Source organism: Rissa tridactyla, chromosome 3 (assembly GCF_028500815.1).
Source record: "Rissa tridactyla isolate bRisTri1 chromosome 3, bRisTri1.patW.cur.20221130, whole genome shotgun sequence".
NCBI lineage: Eukaryota > Metazoa > Chordata > Aves > Charadriiformes > Laridae > Rissa > Rissa tridactyla.
In genome coordinates, this window is record NC_071468.1 from 94,687,511 (window position 1) to 94,709,004 (window position 21,494).

A 21,494-nucleotide genomic window follows, 5' to 3' on the forward strand; every position below is an offset into this window, starting at 1 on the left:
AGTCCAGAAGATTCCCCTCCATTGTTCTTGCAAGCCAAGGTCAGCTCTGAAGCACCTCCAGGTGGTAAAGCCCCAAGGTGTAAGCACACACTGTCAACCAGAGAACCAACCTCCAAGCAATTCTGTGCTCTGTTCTCTAAAGAAAGGTTACTGTGCAGCAAGACACGCACAGACTAGGTCCCTGTGTAGGTCTTCAAGTTTTGAAAGAAAACCAGAAACACATTCCACTGAAGAAATCAGTTTAATGTGTAGACTGGGGAGGCCCTTTTAATTTTTTTTTCTTTTTTTTCAAAGAAAATCAATAATTTACCACAGAGATTTAAACTGCGGCCAAAAATCCCAGTATTTCAGCAATTCTCAGTTAAATCCAAAGCCACAGAAAATTCCTGTCTGAATTTCATGAAGTCTCTGTCAGTTCTCACTTTCCACACCTAAACTCTGTTTGGGAGATGGTGCTTCCTGAGTAGGAAGTGCATGCTGGTACAGAAAGACATATTCAGCTTCTGGGCGTTATGGTGAAACAAAAAAAAAGCAGCTTTGTGACTTTTTTTGAAAATAGATTAATCAACTGTTTTAGGAAACTCTCTCACAACTCCATGTTTTGCTGTGAGTGCTGAGGGGTTCTGTTTTGGGTTTCTTACTGTCCTTGAGGAGCACAGTTATGACATTTGTTCATAGATCAAAGTTCAGTTTTTCACGTACCTGGCTCTCCGCTAACACTTGGTAAGAATCAAACATGACCCGAGGCCCTGCAAAGGCTGGTTAAGTGGAGATTATGTACCTTCATGATAGATGAAGTCCTAGCCAGCTCTTAAAAATGCTGCCTTCCCATACCATTTTTGTCTTGGCTGGGTTAACCTGGGCTAGCTGCACTAAATTCTGCTGCTATTTTTGTGTAGATACTGTGCCTGCACTGGTACGAAAAAAGATACAATTAAATGGTACTGGCATGCTGCTTTCATGAGTAGAGACGTTTCTCAGTGGTTTCACACTGATACTGAAGAGAAAGACTCCATGACATGGACCGAAGTCAGAAGACAAGAACCCTTCAACAGGAGAAGATACTCATCTTCTTCCAAATACTGTGGCGTGATGTGTTCAAACAAGGCCAGTCTTTAGTGACATTTAAACAGTCTACGTGTTGTGGTCTGACCTAATTTTTTACTACCAGGCATCCAAGATGTTTGTTGAGCCATGTCCTTATTTATTTTGCCCCAAACGAACAATTTGAAGAGAGGACAGCAGCTGGAGAGGTCAAGCGTCATTTTCTTGGTGTTGAATGAACACCTGAATGTGTTAAGGAACTCTGTAAGCATTTCTCTGAAGTAGTAAATTTGTTTCATCAAGTAGCAGACATAGCTGTTCTTTACTTTGCTGGAAGGGACATGATTTTGTTTCAAAAATGATCTCTCCAATATTTTTCAGGGTTTCCTGATATTTATCAAGTAGAAAATTCATCAAGAGATCATGGGGAACGCAGTCCAACTGGGCACAATTTTCTTTCCTAACTAGCTCAGTTTCTACTGTTTTTATCAGCAAACTCTTCTCATCAGTTTCCATTAGCTGACCCATGGCAGTCATCCTGATTCAGTCATACTGCCTGAAGTTCCCAAGGGGTCTGCTGGACACAGCTCTACCACGCTGACCGTGAAGGTGCAGTACCTGTTTCCCTGCCTGGCAGTGATATAGCTCTGTTAACTATCATTATGCAGTTATGTGACATTCCTTACACTTCAAAAAGAAGTACATGAATGCATTAAAATTTTAACTGCTGTGAAAACACCTATCCATTTTTTAAAACTATATCTATTTAAAATGACATTTGATACCATCATACTTTTTGGGCAAAACCCTCAATACTCAAATTTTACTATTATTTTTTAAATATTTTCACTGACGTCCAGTCATCAAAATACAATACCTGTTAAGTTTCATATTTGCTACCTTCAAGGTTAGGAACTGCAGTGAAAAATCACAAGCTAATGAAAAATATAGTTTCTCTGTTATAAAGGCAAGTTACATCACATGTCAAGGACTTTGTGAAAAATGTACACTCAGACAGGATTTGGATCTACATTCTGATGGTGGCTAGCCCTGTGCAATTGCTCAATGTTCTTCCACTAGTTATTCTTCCCCTCCTCATAATTTTTAAAGACAGATCACATGTAAAGGACATAACACCATGCCTAAATGAAAAAAAAAAATCAAAAAGTTAAACAGATCTGCTTTTGAACGTCAAACTGCGTAGATATAGTGGCTCCCATGATCATCATCATCTTGCTCACCAGAAGCAATGTGATCATACTGTAACTAACTGTCATGCCATTTCCAAAAAATCCATCAAATTCTGGTTTTCACTAGCTAGCATGATGTAGCACATTGTCCTTTCTCCCTCATCACTTTCAAATGTAATGTTGAGAACAATCTAAAAGCTCTCGAGGTATTTTCTACCTTTATTTCACATTCTCTATTAGATATATCCAGGGATAGCTCGGCAGAGATGAATCCACAAACAGTTAATACTATGTTTAGTCATTCATCGTATTATCACTTAGAACTGTTTACCAGAAATTGCAAAATTCACAAGCCTGGCATTTAAAAAGGCTTTTTCAGATGTACTGATTCTGCAGGAGGTAAGCTACCTGCGAAAGAGCGTTAATGGACTCTTCCACCCTTGTGACTAGGATCATGTGTTGAGCTACTTGGGGAATTCTCTATCATGACCAAAAAATACATACATACCGCTGTGCCAGGATCTCCTTTTGGACCCTGCAAAGAAATGAAGAGTGGAAAAGCATTTGAAAAAATAATGGAGTAACACAATAAGATGATTTTTTTTTTTCGTTTTACTGCATTTTGAGTATACTTTGATTACGCAGTGCATTTAGAATCAGTCTTAAGGCCAGCCCCCTCAGATGATCAATTTAATATAAAATCTCAGTAATATTTGCTTCTTGCTTTGCTGTTCCAGAATACAGAGAAAGACAGCTCTGCAGTCTGGTGCGAGACCGTGACTACAAACAGCACAGAATGTAAGGACAAAGTCCTCACTGATGGTGATAACATTTTTATGTGGTTACCAAAATGACAAACATCTTAAAACTTGCCTATGATGCTAACAAGAAGGAAGACCCACAGACCAATAGTGTCCGGTTGAAAGGTGTTGGATCTCCATTCTGCAGTGTGGAAGACACACTATATAATGCTTCGTTTTACACTTTTTTTCCTGCACTGTAGCTACAGGCAGTGAATCAGAGACAGAACTGAAATCAGAATTCATGAGCTTCTCATTTCCGGCACCCAATTTAATCCATTACAAAACTATGCCATCACTAACTATAAATACTATATTACACATTTTAATATTCCAATACCTGTTTATGTACCCTTTTTGCAGCCTTACTTGCTAGGGTGAAATACTTAAATCAAAATAAACCACTCTCCAAAATGGGCTAAAATGCTTGATAAACACATAAAATCATACTTTATAATTTACTACATACCAATCATATCCCTATTTTTTACTATCTTTCACACATAAAATCAAATTCCATGCCACTTACCAAAACTGCATGCAACTAAGCAACCCTTCTGTTACAATGTTAATTAACTATTAGAAATTATGTTTCTGTTAATACTTACTGGAGGTCCTGGTGGACCTGGATAACTAGCGACACTCACACCTCCCTGTAACAGCAAGTTTAAAAGATGAGTTGGGCCAAAATTAGGTGTTGATTGAAAAACACCCAACAAAGCATTAAAGAGAAATACCTGGAGTTTATATAAGCTGCTCATTCCATTTCTTTCATTGTAAGGCACACCCTTTAAAACGTAAAAACCAAGTAAGTGTCATAACTATGAATCATAAAGGCAGAACTCTTGCCCTAGTCAAGCTCCATACCTCAGCAAAGCTATGGTATCATTTTTGTTCTTGATTAATTTTTCAAAGATTCCAGACATCTCAGTAAGAATGTAAGATACATACCAATGCAGCTTGGCACTTTTTTTTAAATTAAGAAACCAGAAACGTGTAAATCTCTGTGTACATTACATTTTGATGTTTATTATTATTATAATCCTCCAGAATTAATTTTGTCTTAGGTACTATTCCGGTTAATTTGGAATCCAGTGAGCTCCATGGACTTTCCCTAGGTTCCCTGATCTCGGGTACCCAACCTGTCTAAATTACTCTAATAACACTGGACACCAAGATTAACTCATTTGGCAAGTTTATAAAGATGGCTTTAGTGACCTGAATATACTCAGCAATGAATCAGAAGGAAAAAAAGGAATACAGAAACCTTTTGCAAAAAATACATTGTTATCTTCCTGCACTATTAATACGTATTAGATTGATAGTCAGTTTTTTATATTACATTACATTTTACTCACAGGTATATTGTTCTTAATATAACATTCAAAAGATAAAACAAAATGTCTCACCGGAGGCCCAGGTGGTCCAGGTTTCCCAGGAGAACCTTCACTACCCTAGTACAGCAAGAAATTAATATAACTCATTTACTCTAACATACAGAACTATTCCATACCTAAGCTATGATGACCGTAATGACAATAAAAACGAGATACAGGCAATATAAGCAGGTAATATCCGGAATAAATTCTCATGCCCAGCTCCTGCTTAAGCTTTAGGCAAGTTATTAACCATTACTTTATACTAGTTTTTTATTTTGTTAGTTACTTGATGCTTTATGTGTAGTAACATCCTTGTGGCAATACAGTATTGGTAACCTGGGCTGTGAAACACTTCAGAAAAGAAGAGCTGTTAATACCAATTTCTAAGCAACTGGCAGATAAAAAGTTAACATTCATTTTACGCTTTGTATATTATTTTGCAAAAGCCAATCCGCACTTGATCATTCACAGGTAAATAAAGAAAAGCTGTAGTTTCAGAAGTTCAGTTTATTTAGAAACACAATGAAAAAAAATGAAGATCTTCTTTAAGAAGAGATACAATGAAGACCTTTTTGGCTTTTACTGCAAAATATTCACCTGTGGTTACCTGTATCTGTAGCTATAGAGCAATGGCTTCTCATTCCTACCTGCGTGTGAATTGTAAACAAGGAACTAACAAAGACTTGTGTTTTGCATTCGGTTAGATAAAAAGGAAGTAAGTGTGGTAAATTTTTGCTATTATGGTCTGCAAGGAGACAGCTCTCAATCAAATTTCATACTGAAATAATTTCCATTTACGAGCTTTACAAAATAGTTTCCTTTCTTAATCATGCGAGAGTCAAGGTTTTGTAGAGTACTAGTAGGATCACATACATTGATGTGGCAGCGCTATGCCTGGAAAACTCCAGGCTACGGCTAAAAAAAAGCGAAACCAAAAAACACTTCAGAAAAGTGTACTCATAAACAAAATGGAGAACTTGTCCCAGAAAGTATTTTGCAGCAAATTAAGTTTGTGTCTGCTGTATTTCACTGATCTGAGGTGCCCAAGAAATGAATTTGACCTCTTAAGTTATAATGGATAATACCGAGTGCCAGATAAAAGAGCACAAAAAACATTGATAAAAAGCGGTGCTATAACAGTGTAAATTAAGTATCAAGGAAGACTATATATTTTCGCAGAATAACTTATACTCAATAACTTTCAGTAGTTACGAACCACTTTTAAAGTATTCAATTACTTTCGACTAAAATAGTGGTGAAAGAATGAGAAACAGAGTAAGTAGTAACTAGTTATATGCTATTTCAGAAATGTATTTTCACTTTCCTTAATTTTATATAATATGTCATACTTAGAGAACATTCTCGGCAACTTACATACACCGCAAGGACTATGCTTCAAAATATCAGCCCATATGTACGGCATTGTTTGGGAAAAGTACTTTCAAAATGTACATCAAGTTGTTGTTTGCACTCTATGTTAAAAACAAACCAAAACAAAAACATGGGAGCATAATGAGCCTGCAAAACCTTCACAGATCTTTACCACGACTGAAAAGGAGGAATACCTTTTCGCCTTTTGACCCTGCTGGACCGGGATGTCCAGGTCTTCCTGTGACACCCTGCACAACACAGTATTGGTTTATATTAGTTAAGAAACAAAGAAACCCAGTATTTTTGCATTGCAGCATAGTTTTGAAAACTTGTACTTTTTGAAGGTCATTTAAACCTAATTAGGCTTCTCCTCCAGGTTTAAATATTTCTCTCCTGTTTGATACCACAGCTGTGTCCTTCTGATAAGCCCTTTGAAGGGTAAAACTTGTGTTTGCACTTGCATTTGCACCTTGGCAGACTAAATGCACCGACCTGAACCGGCACCTCTTGATACTGCTAAGAATGATGCTTTACTGCTAAAAAGCCAATTTACATATTCCACATTAAACTTCCTAAATGTGTTACAATTTTTGAAAGAAGGGAAGCATTAGTACTGTCAGCAACCTATGAATGAATAATGATTATACAAACTAATGTGTTCCCAACTAGTATGTAGAAATAACATTTAAAAAAATTTCCAAGAGGAGCTTTCCCAGAAATACCAACATTTTTAATTATATTTTTCAGTGACTTTAAATATTCTCAGCTTATTCTCTTACTTTTTTTTTTTTATTGTGAAACCAAGTGATTACTTGGTTTCAGCATTAAATGTTTTCAGAATGCCTAGCTGGAATTATTTTTAGATTTTTATTACTAACATCATTACTGTAACTTGGGTACAAATACATAATTAACTGCAAGTTTGCACATCATAAGTCATGTAACCTTACAGAGTCTCTAGTGATGCCAAAACTTCAAACCCGTTTAAGTTACATAAACTTTGAGCCCAGACTATGACAGTATTTTCAGTAACATCAACTCACAACATAGTTTCTTTTATTAGAGCCAGTACGGGTAAGATTTTAGTATTACTCTCCTAAAAGCCGAAAGAAAGGACAAGAAACTAAGAACATGAAGTTTGACTAGTTAGTTATAGCAGCCTCTGCAGAGATCGCAGGTGATACCACACACTTACAGATGGTCCACTGGGTCCTGGTATGCCGGGCAGCCCAGGAGCACCTTGAAGGCCCTGGAAATTAAAAGAGCATATATCTATTTCCTCTCCCACTTATACTTCAAAAACTACTTGCGTTTTGCATGTCCAGCAGCATTATAACTATATTAAAGCACATTTTCATCTAAAAGGTTGGCATTATTTTTAAGAATAAAAAAAACCCCACCACGCAGGGAAGAGATTATCATTGAACAAGGTTAGAGGCAACTTCTTGCTTGACTAATAAACAACACTTGTCCTTCAACGTTTCACATTGTTAGCTTATGTCCTGTGTATCTTTTTGTCTTTAGTTGTGCAGATAAGAGCAGGACATCTGGCTTTTCCTTAGAGATTAATTTTCTATTTTCTATCACTAAAAGGTTTTTTTGCTGGTGAGAAGACATTGACTCAGACTTCTCAATGTTACCCGATGCTACCTAAATGCAACGATGCTTTCTGCCTGATTTATAGATTTTGCTTTTTTGATAATGGAAAATGACATTTTTCATAGTCTTTCATGACCCAGCTTCCTGCTCTTACTCTATTTCATTGCCTGGAGATCAATGGATTCTGGTATCCACTTACTGAACATAAAGGTGTGCAACTTACTACAGTGCATACAGGTAGAGTTTGAGACAAGCCTGCATGTCCCTGAAGCCTTTCCCCTGCCGCACCAGGCTTAGGTGCAATATTAGACATGTAAAAGTCCTGTACCAAAGAGAGTTAATCGCTCTCAGTTCCCCCTATATTCCACCAAGGGAAACAGGTGCCTCCCAGCATTGACTGATTTCATCTGCACAGGGTGCCTATCCTTTGACAAGAGGAATCACCTCAGAAAAGGCTTATTTCTCATGTTAAATGCAGTGTTTAAGGAGGCACAGCTAAGGGGCTAGTCTAGAAAAACCACAGAGGTCAGGAAGGAGGCCTAAAATAGGGGCTCTCAGGGAGAGACTAAGGGAAAAACGTTCAGACAGAAATAAATGAGGAAAGATGTGGAGATGGAGAGAGACATTGATTTCCCTTTCTTGCTCCTACACACAGAGGGCGTTGATCCACCTCTGCAGCTTTTCAGAGTGGCAATCCAACTGCTAATGTGTTCTCTGCTATTTTGAATTACTTTACTCTGATGGTACAGTCACCCAGAAAATGAATATGAAGTCATTTTCTGTAATTCTTACTACTGATGTTAGGAAAAACCCTCCCCTGAAAAAAGTAAGGTTTTAAAAAGAAAGAGAACTAAGCTTCAACAAAGATTAAAGGGCTATTCAAAAGTACATGAAAGTCAAGAAGCATATTTCAAAGAGCTTTAGATGGTCTTCTCAATCTCTCTTTCCGTTCCCATGCTAACCAAATCACAAAAATGAAAATAAATGCATTCTTTTCAAATTTGTAAATTTGTAAAAAAAGTTACTTTTAAACTTTGTGAACTCTTTCATACATGTTTCTGAAAATAATTCACTTGCACCCTCATGTCACAGTCAAAAGCTGCTGCCAAAGACTGAGAATATCAGAGCTAAGACAGCTAACCAGCTATCAAACAGTGATCAAGCATGTGAATCGCTAACTTACTAATACAGCACAGCACCCTCCTGAATCAATAAAAAAATTAGAATCAACTTACTCTGGAGTCCTTTGAAAAAAACCTGACTGCCAGTTACAGGCTTTGCCTTTCCCTTATTGCCTTCTTAATTGCTTCTAATATCTCACTGGATTCTCAGTAGTTAAATAGTATCTGAATTGTTGAAACTGTTTTATTAATGCTTCAGGGTTGAACTATAGACATACCCTTATAGGGCACACGAAGAATGTGTTAGTTTCCCATTTATTTTTTACGTAAAATTCTGCTTGGTCTTCGCTTATGGCTGCCGCATCATTTTCAGGTATATATTTTAAATCCAAGCTCAGGAGGCACTTGCTTTTAAGAAGCAAAGACACAACGAGCTCTACAGATCATGTGAAAACAAGAAGGGAAAAAAAGCATGATACTTCAGTCTGACGATCTGTTAAATTCTGGGGCAAAGCAGTAGCAGGAATACACATCTAATGCTTCTGCTGCATCTTTTTTTTTTTTTTTCTTTCCCCTTATATAACTTTGCTTTTGGAAGCCAAGGATCCTGATGAACACAGATTTTCTTGAAAATTATTCTCATTCTACTACTGTTGGAAAATTCTTACTATATTATGGCCTTAGCTCCAAAGAAATGTAAAACAGCCATAAAGAATTACAAAACCCTCAAGCAATAAGCTCTAAATTCCTTTTGTATTTTCCAGGTGCTTTCTCTTGTAGCCAGCACTCCCAAATTACAAGAGAATAATAAGTATGTAACAGTGCCAGTAAAGTATTTTGAAATTTCAAAGTGTTCCCCAAATATTATGTAACAGACTACTTATTTTAATTCCTTCACTTGGCTAAGGTCACTAGGAAATTAATTTCTTTACTCAGATTCATTTGCTTAATAGCTTCTGCTTTGGTGATTTTTTTTTTTTTGGACAGAGATTGCTCTTGAAGTGTTAACTGCAAATACTTCAATTTAAAATGAAAGCTACAGCAGCTATTTTGGATTTGGCAAAACCAGTCACATGGCTTTTTTTCCTCCTTCCTAATGACACAAAAATAACTAAGAATGCAGTATATGATGCAAAATACAGTAAATATTTTAAATTCAGTCTCTTCAAACATTTTCCAGTTTCCACTTAATAGTAATTGTTGCTATGACCATTCCCATCAGAGTATTTGCCTAATGCAATGTTTTTGAAAGTGAATTCTAAAGTGGAAGTAATGCAATGAAAGCAAATATGTTATAAAACATGAAGTATTTTCTGAAAATATTGGGCATTTGCCTACTTATTACTGTATCCTATACTCTTAAAAATTAGCATTTAAATGTATGTGCTGCTTTAAAATACACAACTGAGCAAAAATTCTCAGACAAAAATTAAATAGATGTTATTTAATGGAGTAATAGCATTTAATCTTGTTGAAAAATCAGAATTCAGGGCTATTTATAGCAATACATTACTATCTCAGCAGTTTTAAAGAACTGAATAATATTCTGTGCATTTCATTCTTGGTCTAGATCTTTATTCAGGCTCAGATAAGAATGCAACCACTATAGAAATGAAGTAATTTACCTCATCACCCTTCTCTCCAGCAAGCCCAGGAAATCCACGTTCACCTTTGCTTCCCTATGAAAACGTAACATTCAAACAAATACTTTCTATTAGAGAACAATGAGTTTCATGTTCTGCAGGGCATTTTGTGACCCAACATTTAATAGCGTGAATAACATGAAGCCCTTACAGCAACAGTGCCTAAAACAGAAAAAAAAGGCACAATACTACCTGAAAGCTTTAAAATATACCTCCCATCGAGGTGAAAGGAAATGTTTTTTACCCAGTAGGCAAACTCTCCAAAAGGCTTGACGAAGACATTTGATCAATACCAAAGAGCTTAAATGCTTGTCCAAATGGAGAAAGAATACATTCATGGGATTATGCTCAACTATAGGGGATTATCTGTATGCCAAACCACGTGGCATTCAATCCAATTACAATGCAGGAGAATTCTGATGGACATCAATGAAACTTCAAGTCCCAGGGAAATGGCTGCGTTACTCCCATGGGACCAAGGTGCAAAGGCACAGGGTGGCCCAGCTGCTGCACACTTGAGGGAGATATGGCAAGTTTCCTTCTTCACCGTGGGACTCTTGCGTAACTGACTCACCTAAAATAAGCCTATAGATGGCCACGTACTATTGGACAGTCAAATCTGAGCTGGCTTTAATGGACGCAAGACACGGAAGAGCTATCCCACCTTAGGACTCAGCTCAGGCTATTTTGCTCATTTTCCTGAGAGGAAAGGCAAACTGACAGAGGAAGAGGGCTGAACCATAAGCATTTTTTGAAGCTTTAGGCTGCTTAGATGCTACAAGGATAGGGATCAGACAAAAAAAAGTCAAGACTGACAGATGTAAGCATCTGGGCTTTTAACAAGCAATGAAGCAATGTAAAGTACTCTCTTCAAAACTTACCTTTGGCCCTTCTCTACCAGGGATGCCTGGAGGACCTCTTGTGCCAGGATCACCCTAAGGAACAGACACAAAGCAAAGTGATAAATAACCATTTTGTGGCATGGGCAGAAGGTCTGATCTATGCAGATCACTTCTTTCCTGCCTTTGTGACCATCCCTTCATTTTACGCCAAAGTCTACTCTTCAGTCCCTTCTCTCTTCTACACAAAATATTTGCTCAGAAATCCTTCCTTGTTTCCTTCCTCATCTCTCACAGACTCCACTCAAACCGTGCTAACAAATTTTTACCTTTATTTTGAGAAGACTCATTTTGGATAGTCCCAGACACACATGTCTTTAGGTTTGAGCAGACCATCTTCCTTTCAAGAATTAAGTAGAGATGAAGGCTACTTGTTACTCTCACCAGCTTCAAATCTACAGCTATTTTAAAGGAAATGATTCCTGCTTTGTAGAGAGAGATAATTTCCAGCTAAATTAAAAACTTACAGAAGAGAGAGATGAAGAATGAAGCATAAAGAATGAGTAAGAGAGAATTGACAAAGGGGTAGAACTGCACATACAGGAGAAAGAAAATACAACTACGAACAGAAAAAATCAGGGAAAAGCCCAAAAACAGACCTAAAAGAAATAAAATTTGGGAATGAGATAGTCAATAAACCCTAAGTACATGTATTATTAAAGGACAGTAGAATAGGATAATCTCTCTCCTCAGAAACGATGTGCACTTTTCATATAGAAATCCTCCCGAGTACACTTTTCATTTTGGAATATGGCAGATCACTTCAAATTTTATTATTTTTCAAAATAATACCTTAGAAATTCTAGAATATTTTCCCCATTTCGTATATCACCAATATCAATACCAGAAAGTAAAGTGGAGAATGGGGTATACTTGTAACAATTCACACTGTGGACTGGAGGTACTGAACGGGCACTTGCTGGCTACTACCTCACATACTGTTCAAACACTATTTTGCAAAATTCCTATAAAATACATTTCTTGAGTATTTAAAAAAACAAAACAAAACAAACGCAACTCAACAAAAATCTCAAAATTATTTTAGGCTAGCCAAGTAGATCAGAATTGAACCTATAGAAACTTCCAAGTGCATATTTTGGTTTGAAAAGCATGTTTATAATGAACAAAGATATTCAATCTCTGAAAATGTTTACCTTCAGTATAGCACCCATGTCTCCCACAAGTGGCAGTGCAATCTGAAATTAAAAAGGGCAGCTGCAGTTAATGTTTCACACAACACTACTGATTCCGATGAGTTCTTATTGCTTCTAAAGTTTGTATGGTTACACATATAGCTGATTACATATACACTGGTTGAAGCTATTTTTTAATAAAAACTCAAAATAAAAATCAGGATTTCAAATATAGTTCTTAAGTGCTAAATATCGCTGTCTATCCAACTTAATAATGTAATTCTTCATTATCATTTCAATGAAGTTGCTTAAACTATGACAACACAATAACTCCAGAACATAGTAAATTTCAATTTAACAATAATCATCATCATATCATTAATTTTTGTTTTTGCAGCATACCAGCAGCAACTTATCACTATTGGAAATTCTCACAGACTATTCTCACTTGATTATCCAAACTCTGTTTGCTTCTGCCTTCTTCTAGGCTTTGACTCTATTGTGAACTGTAGCATGAATTGTGGAGATGCCAAAGCAAACTTCAATAAATTAGCTCAGATATGGGAAATGATCCAGCTGCAGCAACATAGGCAACATATATAGTATTTTGTCCTGCCTTTAAATGTTAAGAATTAGTGCAAAACTCTGTCGTGCCACCACTAAATTGCTACCAATACTAAAGCTAACCCATTTAAAGCTCAATCAATAGGTTTACACTATACTGCAGTATGTCTCAGATTTCTAAGTGCTGCCATTAAACTTATATTTAAAGACTCCCTGTAAAAACTCCTTGAATGGGTTATCATCAGCTTCACTCATAAACAGACTCTTCAATTACCAATGCTCATTTCTTCTTCTTGCAATTGCTAAAGCCAAAATAGCCCTGGGCATGCTATAAAATTAGGCACATTAGAAAACTGTTACCGTTTTTTTCCAGTCTGTTTCAATAATTTCCATCTTCAAGAAGAAAAAGGAAATGCAAGCACTTTCGTAACATATTAGAAAAACCGTCAGTTGGTTGCAATGGGTGTCAAATACCAGCTCAAGAGCAGCACTGCTGAACATACTTAACTGTAAGTGTAAGCAGGAGTACACCATTTACAGCATAGCCTCACCACCTTTTAAAGCGCACTGAGAAGTTTTCTAGGGTGAGACATAGCCACCTAACACCACTTAAGGATGTAACTATGAATGGTATGAAGACCGTCCTCTGCACAAAGGTAAACTGTATGTAGATGGCGTCATCTGATCTTAAGGACCTGTAACAAGCTTTAAAAACAACCACCACATCCCTACATGGCCTGACTTCTCATCCTTGTCCTTGTGACAACATTTTACTTAGAGGCAGAGTATTACCATGTCACCTCTTGGTTTTTCTGCTGGACTACAAAAGTGTAACTTCCCCAATCTCTCCTCTTTTCTAATGTTCTTTTAGCTGCAATACCATTTTATAGTACAGGCCCCCAAACCCTCAGTGTGAAAGGGTCCGAAGATTCAGCTGCAAGGGCACACCAGGTATGAGAGCAAGCCTACTGCCTTGGTGCCACACCGTTCATCTACCCTGCACCTACAGCAAGGCCAGCCGAACTGCACACGTACTGTGGAATCATAGCTGCGTATGCTCAACTCTGAATAAGCGTATGATATACGCTGGGCTTGTGAAATGTTAAAATGGCCTTAATTCTCCGGACCCACTCCTGCTTGCTACATCTTCCTTTAAAAATGTTCTCTCCGAAGAGAACAGTATTTAATGAGAGCAAAAGGCATTAATTCTCCTGTTAGTAAGCTTTACCACTTTACCATTTAGACTGGTGCCTAACAGTGGCATCGGATTTTTTTATTTACATTTAGTTTACAGGGCACTGTGCCTTCCAGACCTATTCTACTTACAGATTTTGTTTTTTCTTATTAAGCACTTCATGCCCATCTGTCTTGAGTTTAATCTTGTTAACTTCAGACTGCCTCTGAATTTTAATTTTTGATTGTATCTTCAAAAAGTTACCAATCTTTCGCAGTCCAATTGCAGATTTTATATCTACTTATCCTAATAAAATGAAATCACTAATACAGTAAAGACAAGAACCAGGCATGGAAGAGACTTCTCTTTCCAAATTTGACAGTAATCTGCTGATAGACACTCATATCCATAATTTTTGATAAGCATTAACTATATGGCAATTGCTTTAAGAGCATTTTTTGTGTGCTTGTAAAACCATCATGAGGACAGTCTCAAAGTTTTATTGAAGTAAAAATATGTAACATTACTGTTTCCCTGCCTGTCCCAAGAAAGTTAACCTTCCAAAGCTCGAAATCTGCTTTATTGCATGACTGATTTTTCACAAAATTATGCCGTCTTGTGTTTCCACTTTATCATTCATATCACTGGTACTTAGAATTATTTAAAAAAAAATATTTCTTATCTTCCTTGCAATCAAACTTTTTTCTACTCTGATTCCTCTTCTGTCCGCCTTTTACGAAGCTATGCTTTCTGTTAGCATCTCTCCCTTGATCAAAAGCCTCGCCTTTCTCAAACTACTCAAAGGTAACTGCTAATCATTCAGAGACTGTTTTGGTTCATTCTTTGGGTGAATCACACCAGACCTTCACGCTGTATCTAAAACCTCTTTAACTCATTCTTTTTTCTATTACATTAATTAAAATTCATTTTATGTATCCTTTGAAATGCAATTATTTTTCAGTGGACAGTGAAAATCCAATGAATTATTCAGCTTCCTTTGCTCAGCCTATAATTTGATCTCACTGATTATTAAATAATAGACTTTACTAGTCTTTCAAATAATTGCATTCACAGTGCCTTTTTCTTGTTTTTATGTCCATTCCTAACTGAAGCTCATTTTATATCTCAATCTTTCTGACACTCTGACTTGAGTTCTACCTTTGTACTCAGACAGACCTGCTTTTACATATGTATTTCAGGCCTTTGAGGAGCTACTAATACTTGTGTCTCTTAAAGCACTGGACCAGTTTGCTACTGCAGGAACCAAGGAACCAACTGATCGCAATCACCATCCTGATCCCTGATAATCAACAGCACATACGTGCTAGCTAGTTTCCAGGCTCTTCTCTAGAGAAAGCCGACTGTTCTACCCGAGATGAAATCTTTGTGGGATTGCGGGGTTGGTTTATCCCTCAATAAACTCCTTGCTGTCAACCCTCAGGCTTACTTGTGTACTGCCATGCACCTCTACCATCAAATGTTTAACTGAAAGCATGATATATTTCACTGCCCAATGCATTCCTGCCGCAGCTCTGGAGCATTTCTAATCCCTTGATGCAGTGCAATGCTGAAGTTAAGACTCAATAGCCTCAAAACCCTACTTCACCCTTCACAGGCTACCAGCAGTCTCCAGACTTGTTTGGGAAACCCTGCCTTAGACTGCGTTGCTGGACACTTGGAGATGGACCTCAGTCATAAGACAGTCTCTGCATCTGAGGAGTCTGCACAATGAAGAATTGCTAGTTCAAGAGATGAACAGACTGGGACCGCTGAGATACTCTACTCACTCAGAGGAAAGGCTGAATTCATGCCTTGGCAAGGAGCAGAGGTTTTGCTAAAGGACACAACACAGGTCAAACGTTATGTTTTGTAATTTTTATTTCCTGTTTCTATATGTCTTAAATAAACACTACTACTGCTGTATCTCACTGTTGTTTTTAAAACTCTGCCTTTGACTAAAATCTCTTGGGAAATATCAAATCCTACTACACCAATAGGATCACGGGTGAGATTACCTACTTTTTTTTTAAGCTCTTGTTTTCTTTTGTTTCTTCCAACCACAGATTTTTATTGACAGAATTTTTGTTGGTGGAATACTTTCTAACAACGGCTCAGGGAATTCAGAAAGCTTCATTTGCTGTCATAAAAGCCTCTGCAAACATTTGTTTCTAAAGAGAAATTTGCTTTTTGAAAGTTCTGAGGTAGTTGTTGGGACTCCAGACAGAAGCAGGAATAACAATTGAATTTTTGCCATTCTGCAAATTTTGCAATATGCTCATTGGGTTCTCCTGACTCCCATGTAAAATTCTCCATTATCTTCAGGGATCCAGTTTGGTCTGAAGCATGTGCAGGCTTTTTCAATCTTGCAGTGCTGGACTTCACAAAATCTGTAAAGCTATGTCATTGTTAAATACAAATCATCGCTGTAATACCCACAAGGAGATGATAACTCCTAAAGTGTGGTGAAGGATCAGAATTTATTTAGGGGTTTTGTTTTCAAACCCAGCCACTTAACTTTTCATTAATGCTATAGGGAATTTAACACATTAGAGGCTAAATATTCTCAGAAATTTCATTTAAAAATAATGTCTTCTTTCTGTGGCATAGCAAAATTAGCTTCAGAATCACCAAACTTTTTTCTTCAATCTTTTAACAGGAATAATCAAAGTATGCTCCTGAAAATTTCTGTTATACAGAACAGCTTCTGAGACTGAGGAACACTATGCCAAGGCATAGCCGGCAAAAACTCTAGTATAAAAACTTTAACACCTGAAAACAGGGTATTTATCCTGTACACATTACCATAAGTTTAATTTATAGTGCGATATCATAAAGTTTAAAAAAAAAGCAAAGGATATAATAACTGAAACATCAAATTAATTTAATCAATTGGACTTCTAGGCTTGGTAGGTTATCTGGTCTCCTTTAAATCTAAAATATTTGCACCAAAGCACATGTAGAAGCTTTCTACATATACGTACAGGATCACCTGGAGGGCCCGGTAGTCCTGGCTTTCCATCTCTTCCTGGAGTGCCCTAGAAACAAATGTAAAATTTGGTGTCCTTAAATCATTGATAAGGGACACAGTACTTACTGTTGTATATACAGAGAACTGTCACTTACATTAATACCAGGGGTACCCGGAGTTCCTGGTAATCCTGGAGGTCCCCTAGGGCCCTAAGAGCAACAAAGGTCATTGAGGACTTAAGAATACTTTCTTTTACCGTAAACTTCAAAAAACTAAATTAGTGCTTTTTATATTAAAGACAAAACTTGTATCCTACCTGCACACCTGCTGATCCAGTTGGACCTACAGGACCCTGCAAGAAAACTCTGAATAATCAGTAGTTATACTTTTTGGGATAAGGAAGATGAACTTGAAAAAATAGTGAATGTGGGATATTGGTGCAGTTCCATTGCAAGAAATACTTGCTCTATGGTTTGGCTTTAAATACAAATCTAATGTTGCCAAAATTAGAAAATTCAAGAATTTGCTGAGGCCCATTTTTAAGGGCAAGTAATGCAAAAGGATAATGATCTGTGGTGAAACTTGCTGTTTAGCTCGCAAATGAATAAGAAAAGGTGATACTCAGTTGCATAAAAACAGAACAGATGATTGGGCTACTTTTAAAATTCAAATTTGAAAATATTTTAACTGAATAAATTATTTTAAAAGATTATTGTATTAATCTAAGATATGAATCTCTAGTCACCTTTCTCAAACATTTTCTCTCTATATCTGAGTGCTGTCGATAAACTGAAATGTATCAGCCAACTATTTTGGTCTGTACGGAAGGCAGATTGCTCTATTCACCACTGTAGAGGCTCATGTAATAACATGTACCACCTCTACCATCAATACCATCAATTTTTTACTGGAGACTCTGAAGACACTGCAGATGGATTTCTTTAAAGGCAATAGCAAGAAAGAAACCTGAGAAACAAGCTGAATATCTGAAACAGTTATTGTGATACAACAGCTATTTAGTATGAATGCTCTAGATACGCTGCACCAACTTGCTTCATGTTTGAATGTAAACTGAACAGAGATGCATGAGGAAAGCTGTCCAAAATCAGAACTTTACTATTTTCTGGCATAGTACCTGGAACTGTAAGGTTCTCATTTATAAGAAATACACCTAAGCTTGTAATTAGCAGTCACCACAAGTGCAAAAGCTAGGAGCTGAAGCAAAGCCTTCCACGTCTCATCCATGCGTCTTTGCCATTTCCAGTACCAGCATGAGTTTCAACATGCCATCATCTACAATGTCAAGTACGCCTCTTCTTTTCTACCAGTACTCAGGCTGGATTTTGCCGACAACTGCAAACAACCGTTGCTTAGAAACAGACATAGTCTGAAGATGTCTCAACACCATTACTAGGAAGCACATCTGTAAAGAAGCCATTGACTATTTCAGTTCTCCAGGCTTCCATCTCCCACTTAGCACCAGATCTTTGTGGGTTTGGATAAAGGGAGTCAAGTCAGAAGGGAGTTTATGGAGTGGTTTTATATTATTCTTTGTTTATTTTTTGCAGTTTCTCAGTGATTCACAGTGAGAAGCCCGAATTCTGGGCTTTGGCATACTTACCGGTGATCCCTGAATGCCTATTCCAGGGGGCCCCATCTCCCCAGGTGCTCCTTGTACACCAGGTAGTCCTCTTTCCCCCTGAGAAGGGTACAAGGCTTTCAGTTACAACAGGTCTGAAAATGCAAACTAGCCTATTATCCTGGTATTTTAGAAAAATAAATAATTATTTATTTTTTTATATACCTTTGGTCCCCGTGGACCTGGGTTTCCAGGAATACCAGTGGGACCCTAAAAAAAAAACCAAAACAACGAAAAAAACAGGAAAAAAGCAAATTATGTTTTGAAATCAAAGAGACTAGGTGAATTTTATTCCCCAAATTAACCAGCCTTTATAAACAAAATGTTAAGAGATTTACATATGTCTCCCTTATTAATACCACTGTCACCAGGAACACGTGTGAACCTTGCAATAACAGTACAGATTTCTAGACCATATCTTAGTGCATTTATAATATCACTATAACATATACTTACATTTTGAAACTACATTACAATTTCTTTCATTGCACAATAAGAATTCTTTAACGGTTTTCCCTACAAGCAATAAAGTCATAAAACCCTTTTCAGATTATGGAGTTACCGGTATTCCAGGCACACTTGGTCCAGGAGGCCCCACATCACCTTTTGGACCTGGATGTCCAGGAGGTCCCATAATCCCACCAGGGTCTCCCTACAAGATAAATTTGAATCACCAATTGAAATGTGAGTATTTTCTCTTAGCAAAAAAAACCCCTAAATATTATCCAGGTTGTCCTAGAAAGTGCCAGTGCTTTGAGAAGAAACAGAGGGAAAAAGAAACCAATCAAAGCACTATACACCTCTGTATTTCACAACGTACAATTGCAAGCAAGTGAGCCTATTCAGGTATCAAAATCCTTACCATAGTTTTATCAAATTTATCACATTTCATTCCACAGAGATTCAGCTCCCCGCACCTGTAAGTACTCAGCTCCCAGGAGGCAGGAAAATCCTATATATTGTTCTCCTAATGTATTATTCATAGGTATCGACATACTCTCCAAAGTGTTATGTATGTATGGAAAATCTATTTGAAGGCTTCGATTTTCTATCAAAAATATTTTTTCCTTCAAAAAGTTACAGAAGAAGAAGAGGCACGGACCATGCAGCCACTAATAGTAACGAGTATGCTCTCAATTTTCCATGCTTGTAATGCACCCAATTTGTATTTCTTTGTTCCCAAGCCCCTAATACACAGGTTGTCACTAAACCCCGCCAATTGCTTTGCAGTAACAGCTTCAAACTCTGTCTCTCCCCAGCTACCTACAAACCCCTGGTCTTAATTTTATTCCTGTTTACATCTCCTCTGTTTCTTATTTTAATGCATACAGCATCTCTCGCTCTACCTCTCTGCAACTCCTCCTGCTTACACAGGTGAATCTGTGCCTTTTATTACGTTCTTGTCTTTTACATGCTCTGCATCATTCTCTGTGATTCTTTCTGAATCCCCTACATCCCCTTTTGCAAGATGAGTACATTTTTCTCATTATTCTATAGTTATTTTATTCTTCTGCCTTTTCATCAGCTCAATTCTTCAAACTATAAATGGATCTTATGAGTTTCTCTTGTACCCCATGATGTACAAATACCAACACATGGCTCACAGTATGCCTGAATATCCTCTTTCCTCCCCTTCTCTACGCACAACATATTTTTTTTAACACATCATTTTTTCAACACATCATTTTTAACTTGCTGATGTAGCCGAATTCTAACTAAGAGATGTCTACACAGCACAATACAGTGCGATAAAGAGATCCCAGCCTTGGCTCGCATCTGAGACGGTACAGCTGCCCCGGGGCTCTGCCGGGATGAAGAGGTGTGACTGTGGAGCGAGATTTTACACATTAGTCTGGCTAGGACACTGCACTGAAAAGGCTGTTCTGAGGTCAGGGTCTGAACTGACATTTCTGCACTGCACAGATTTAATGTAAGAGCCCAGTGCAACCTCCTTGAAAAGTTACTTAAATTATGAATCGAAAGAGCAACTGGGTTGCCAAACTGGCCTGCAGCACCTCTGAGGAGCAGACGGGGTTGCTGCTTTTACATTTTAAAATCAGTTCATAAAGCAGCCACAGAGATGCACTATAGAAGGGTGGAAGGTTACTTCAGAGATGACAGTCTAATATGCTCTAACATATCAAGCTTAATTAAAAATACTTAAAACATACCTTGTCTCCTTTAACTCCTGGATTTCCTGGTACCCCGTGCTCTCCTGGTAAGCCCTGTAATTAATAAAAATATAACTGTACGTTTTTATAGCTATTCCCTTAAAGATTATCTAAAATTACAGATGCAAATGAGTTTACACTGGATTATTTACTGTGCATTAGTATTGACTCAAAATGTCAAAGTGTACGAGTTAATGAATGCTTCTTTAATCAAGTATATGAATCATTTTTCTTTAAGCTGAAATGTAATAATCAAGATTATTTTCTGGACCCTATCAGGGCAGAATGGCAGAGATTGAAAGGTCTATTTCTTCAATTTTGAAATAATTCAAACTCTTGAAAATCAATCATTTTTTCAAGGAAGGTAGTAGCATGTACAAACTTGAGTTTTAAATAAGCGTCTCATCTTTTTTGCCTATGAAGGGTTGCATGATTTCCTACACCAGTAAATTATTCAAATTTGTATCTTAAAAGCCTCAATGAATTCCTACTCCTGCACATTGCTTTATCCACCAAATTCCTTTAAAACATTTTAGATATTTAATGGACAGTCAATTTTTTTTCAGCAAAATAAATATACTCCATCCTTTCTTTTGTCTAAATCTTCTCATCCTTCACATTTTAACTTCAGTATTTTCCCTTGCCCTTTTCATGAAGGATTTGTTATGAATGCAGAGAAATTAAATAGATTAAAATCTTAATAGAAACTATTTAAATAATAGGGAAGGTTAAATTGTTTTCTCTTACTACGCTGTAACAAATACAGAAAACTTTTTCCATAACCCTTCAATGCTATTCA

General features: G+C 37.1%; 1 protein-coding gene across 10 annotated transcripts in view; it reads right to left on the bottom strand.

The window, feature by feature from the left end:
• COL19A1 (collagen type XIX alpha 1 chain) overlaps nt 1–21,494 on the bottom strand; it is a 214,129-nt gene that overhangs the window by 28,677 nt on the left and 163,958 nt on the right. For all 10 annotated transcript variants that reach the window (XM_054195884.1, XM_054195882.1, XM_054195883.1 and 7 more), the window contains 16 exons: nt 20,696–20,749; nt 19,087–19,176; nt 18,690–18,734; nt 18,507–18,584; nt 17,202–17,237; nt 17,041–17,094; nt 16,899–16,952; nt 12,201–12,242; nt 11,029–11,082; nt 10,130–10,183; nt 6,980–7,033; nt 5,979–6,032; nt 4,444–4,488; nt 3,772–3,822; nt 3,643–3,687; nt 2,743–2,769 (listed from right to left, as the gene is read on the bottom strand). In XM_054195884.1, coding sequence (XP_054051859.1) covers nt 2,743–2,769; nt 3,643–3,687; nt 3,772–3,822; nt 4,444–4,488; nt 5,979–6,032; nt 6,980–7,033; nt 10,130–10,183; nt 11,029–11,082; nt 12,201–12,242; nt 16,899–16,952; nt 17,041–17,094; nt 17,202–17,237; nt 18,507–18,584; nt 18,690–18,734; nt 19,087–19,176; nt 20,696–20,749 — 837 coding nt within the window. The remainder of the gene's footprint in view (nt 1–2,742; nt 2,770–3,642; nt 3,688–3,771; nt 3,823–4,443; nt 4,489–5,978; nt 6,033–6,979; nt 7,034–10,129; nt 10,184–11,028; nt 11,083–12,200; nt 12,243–16,898; nt 16,953–17,040; nt 17,095–17,201; nt 17,238–18,506; nt 18,585–18,689; nt 18,735–19,086; nt 19,177–20,695; nt 20,750–21,494) is intronic.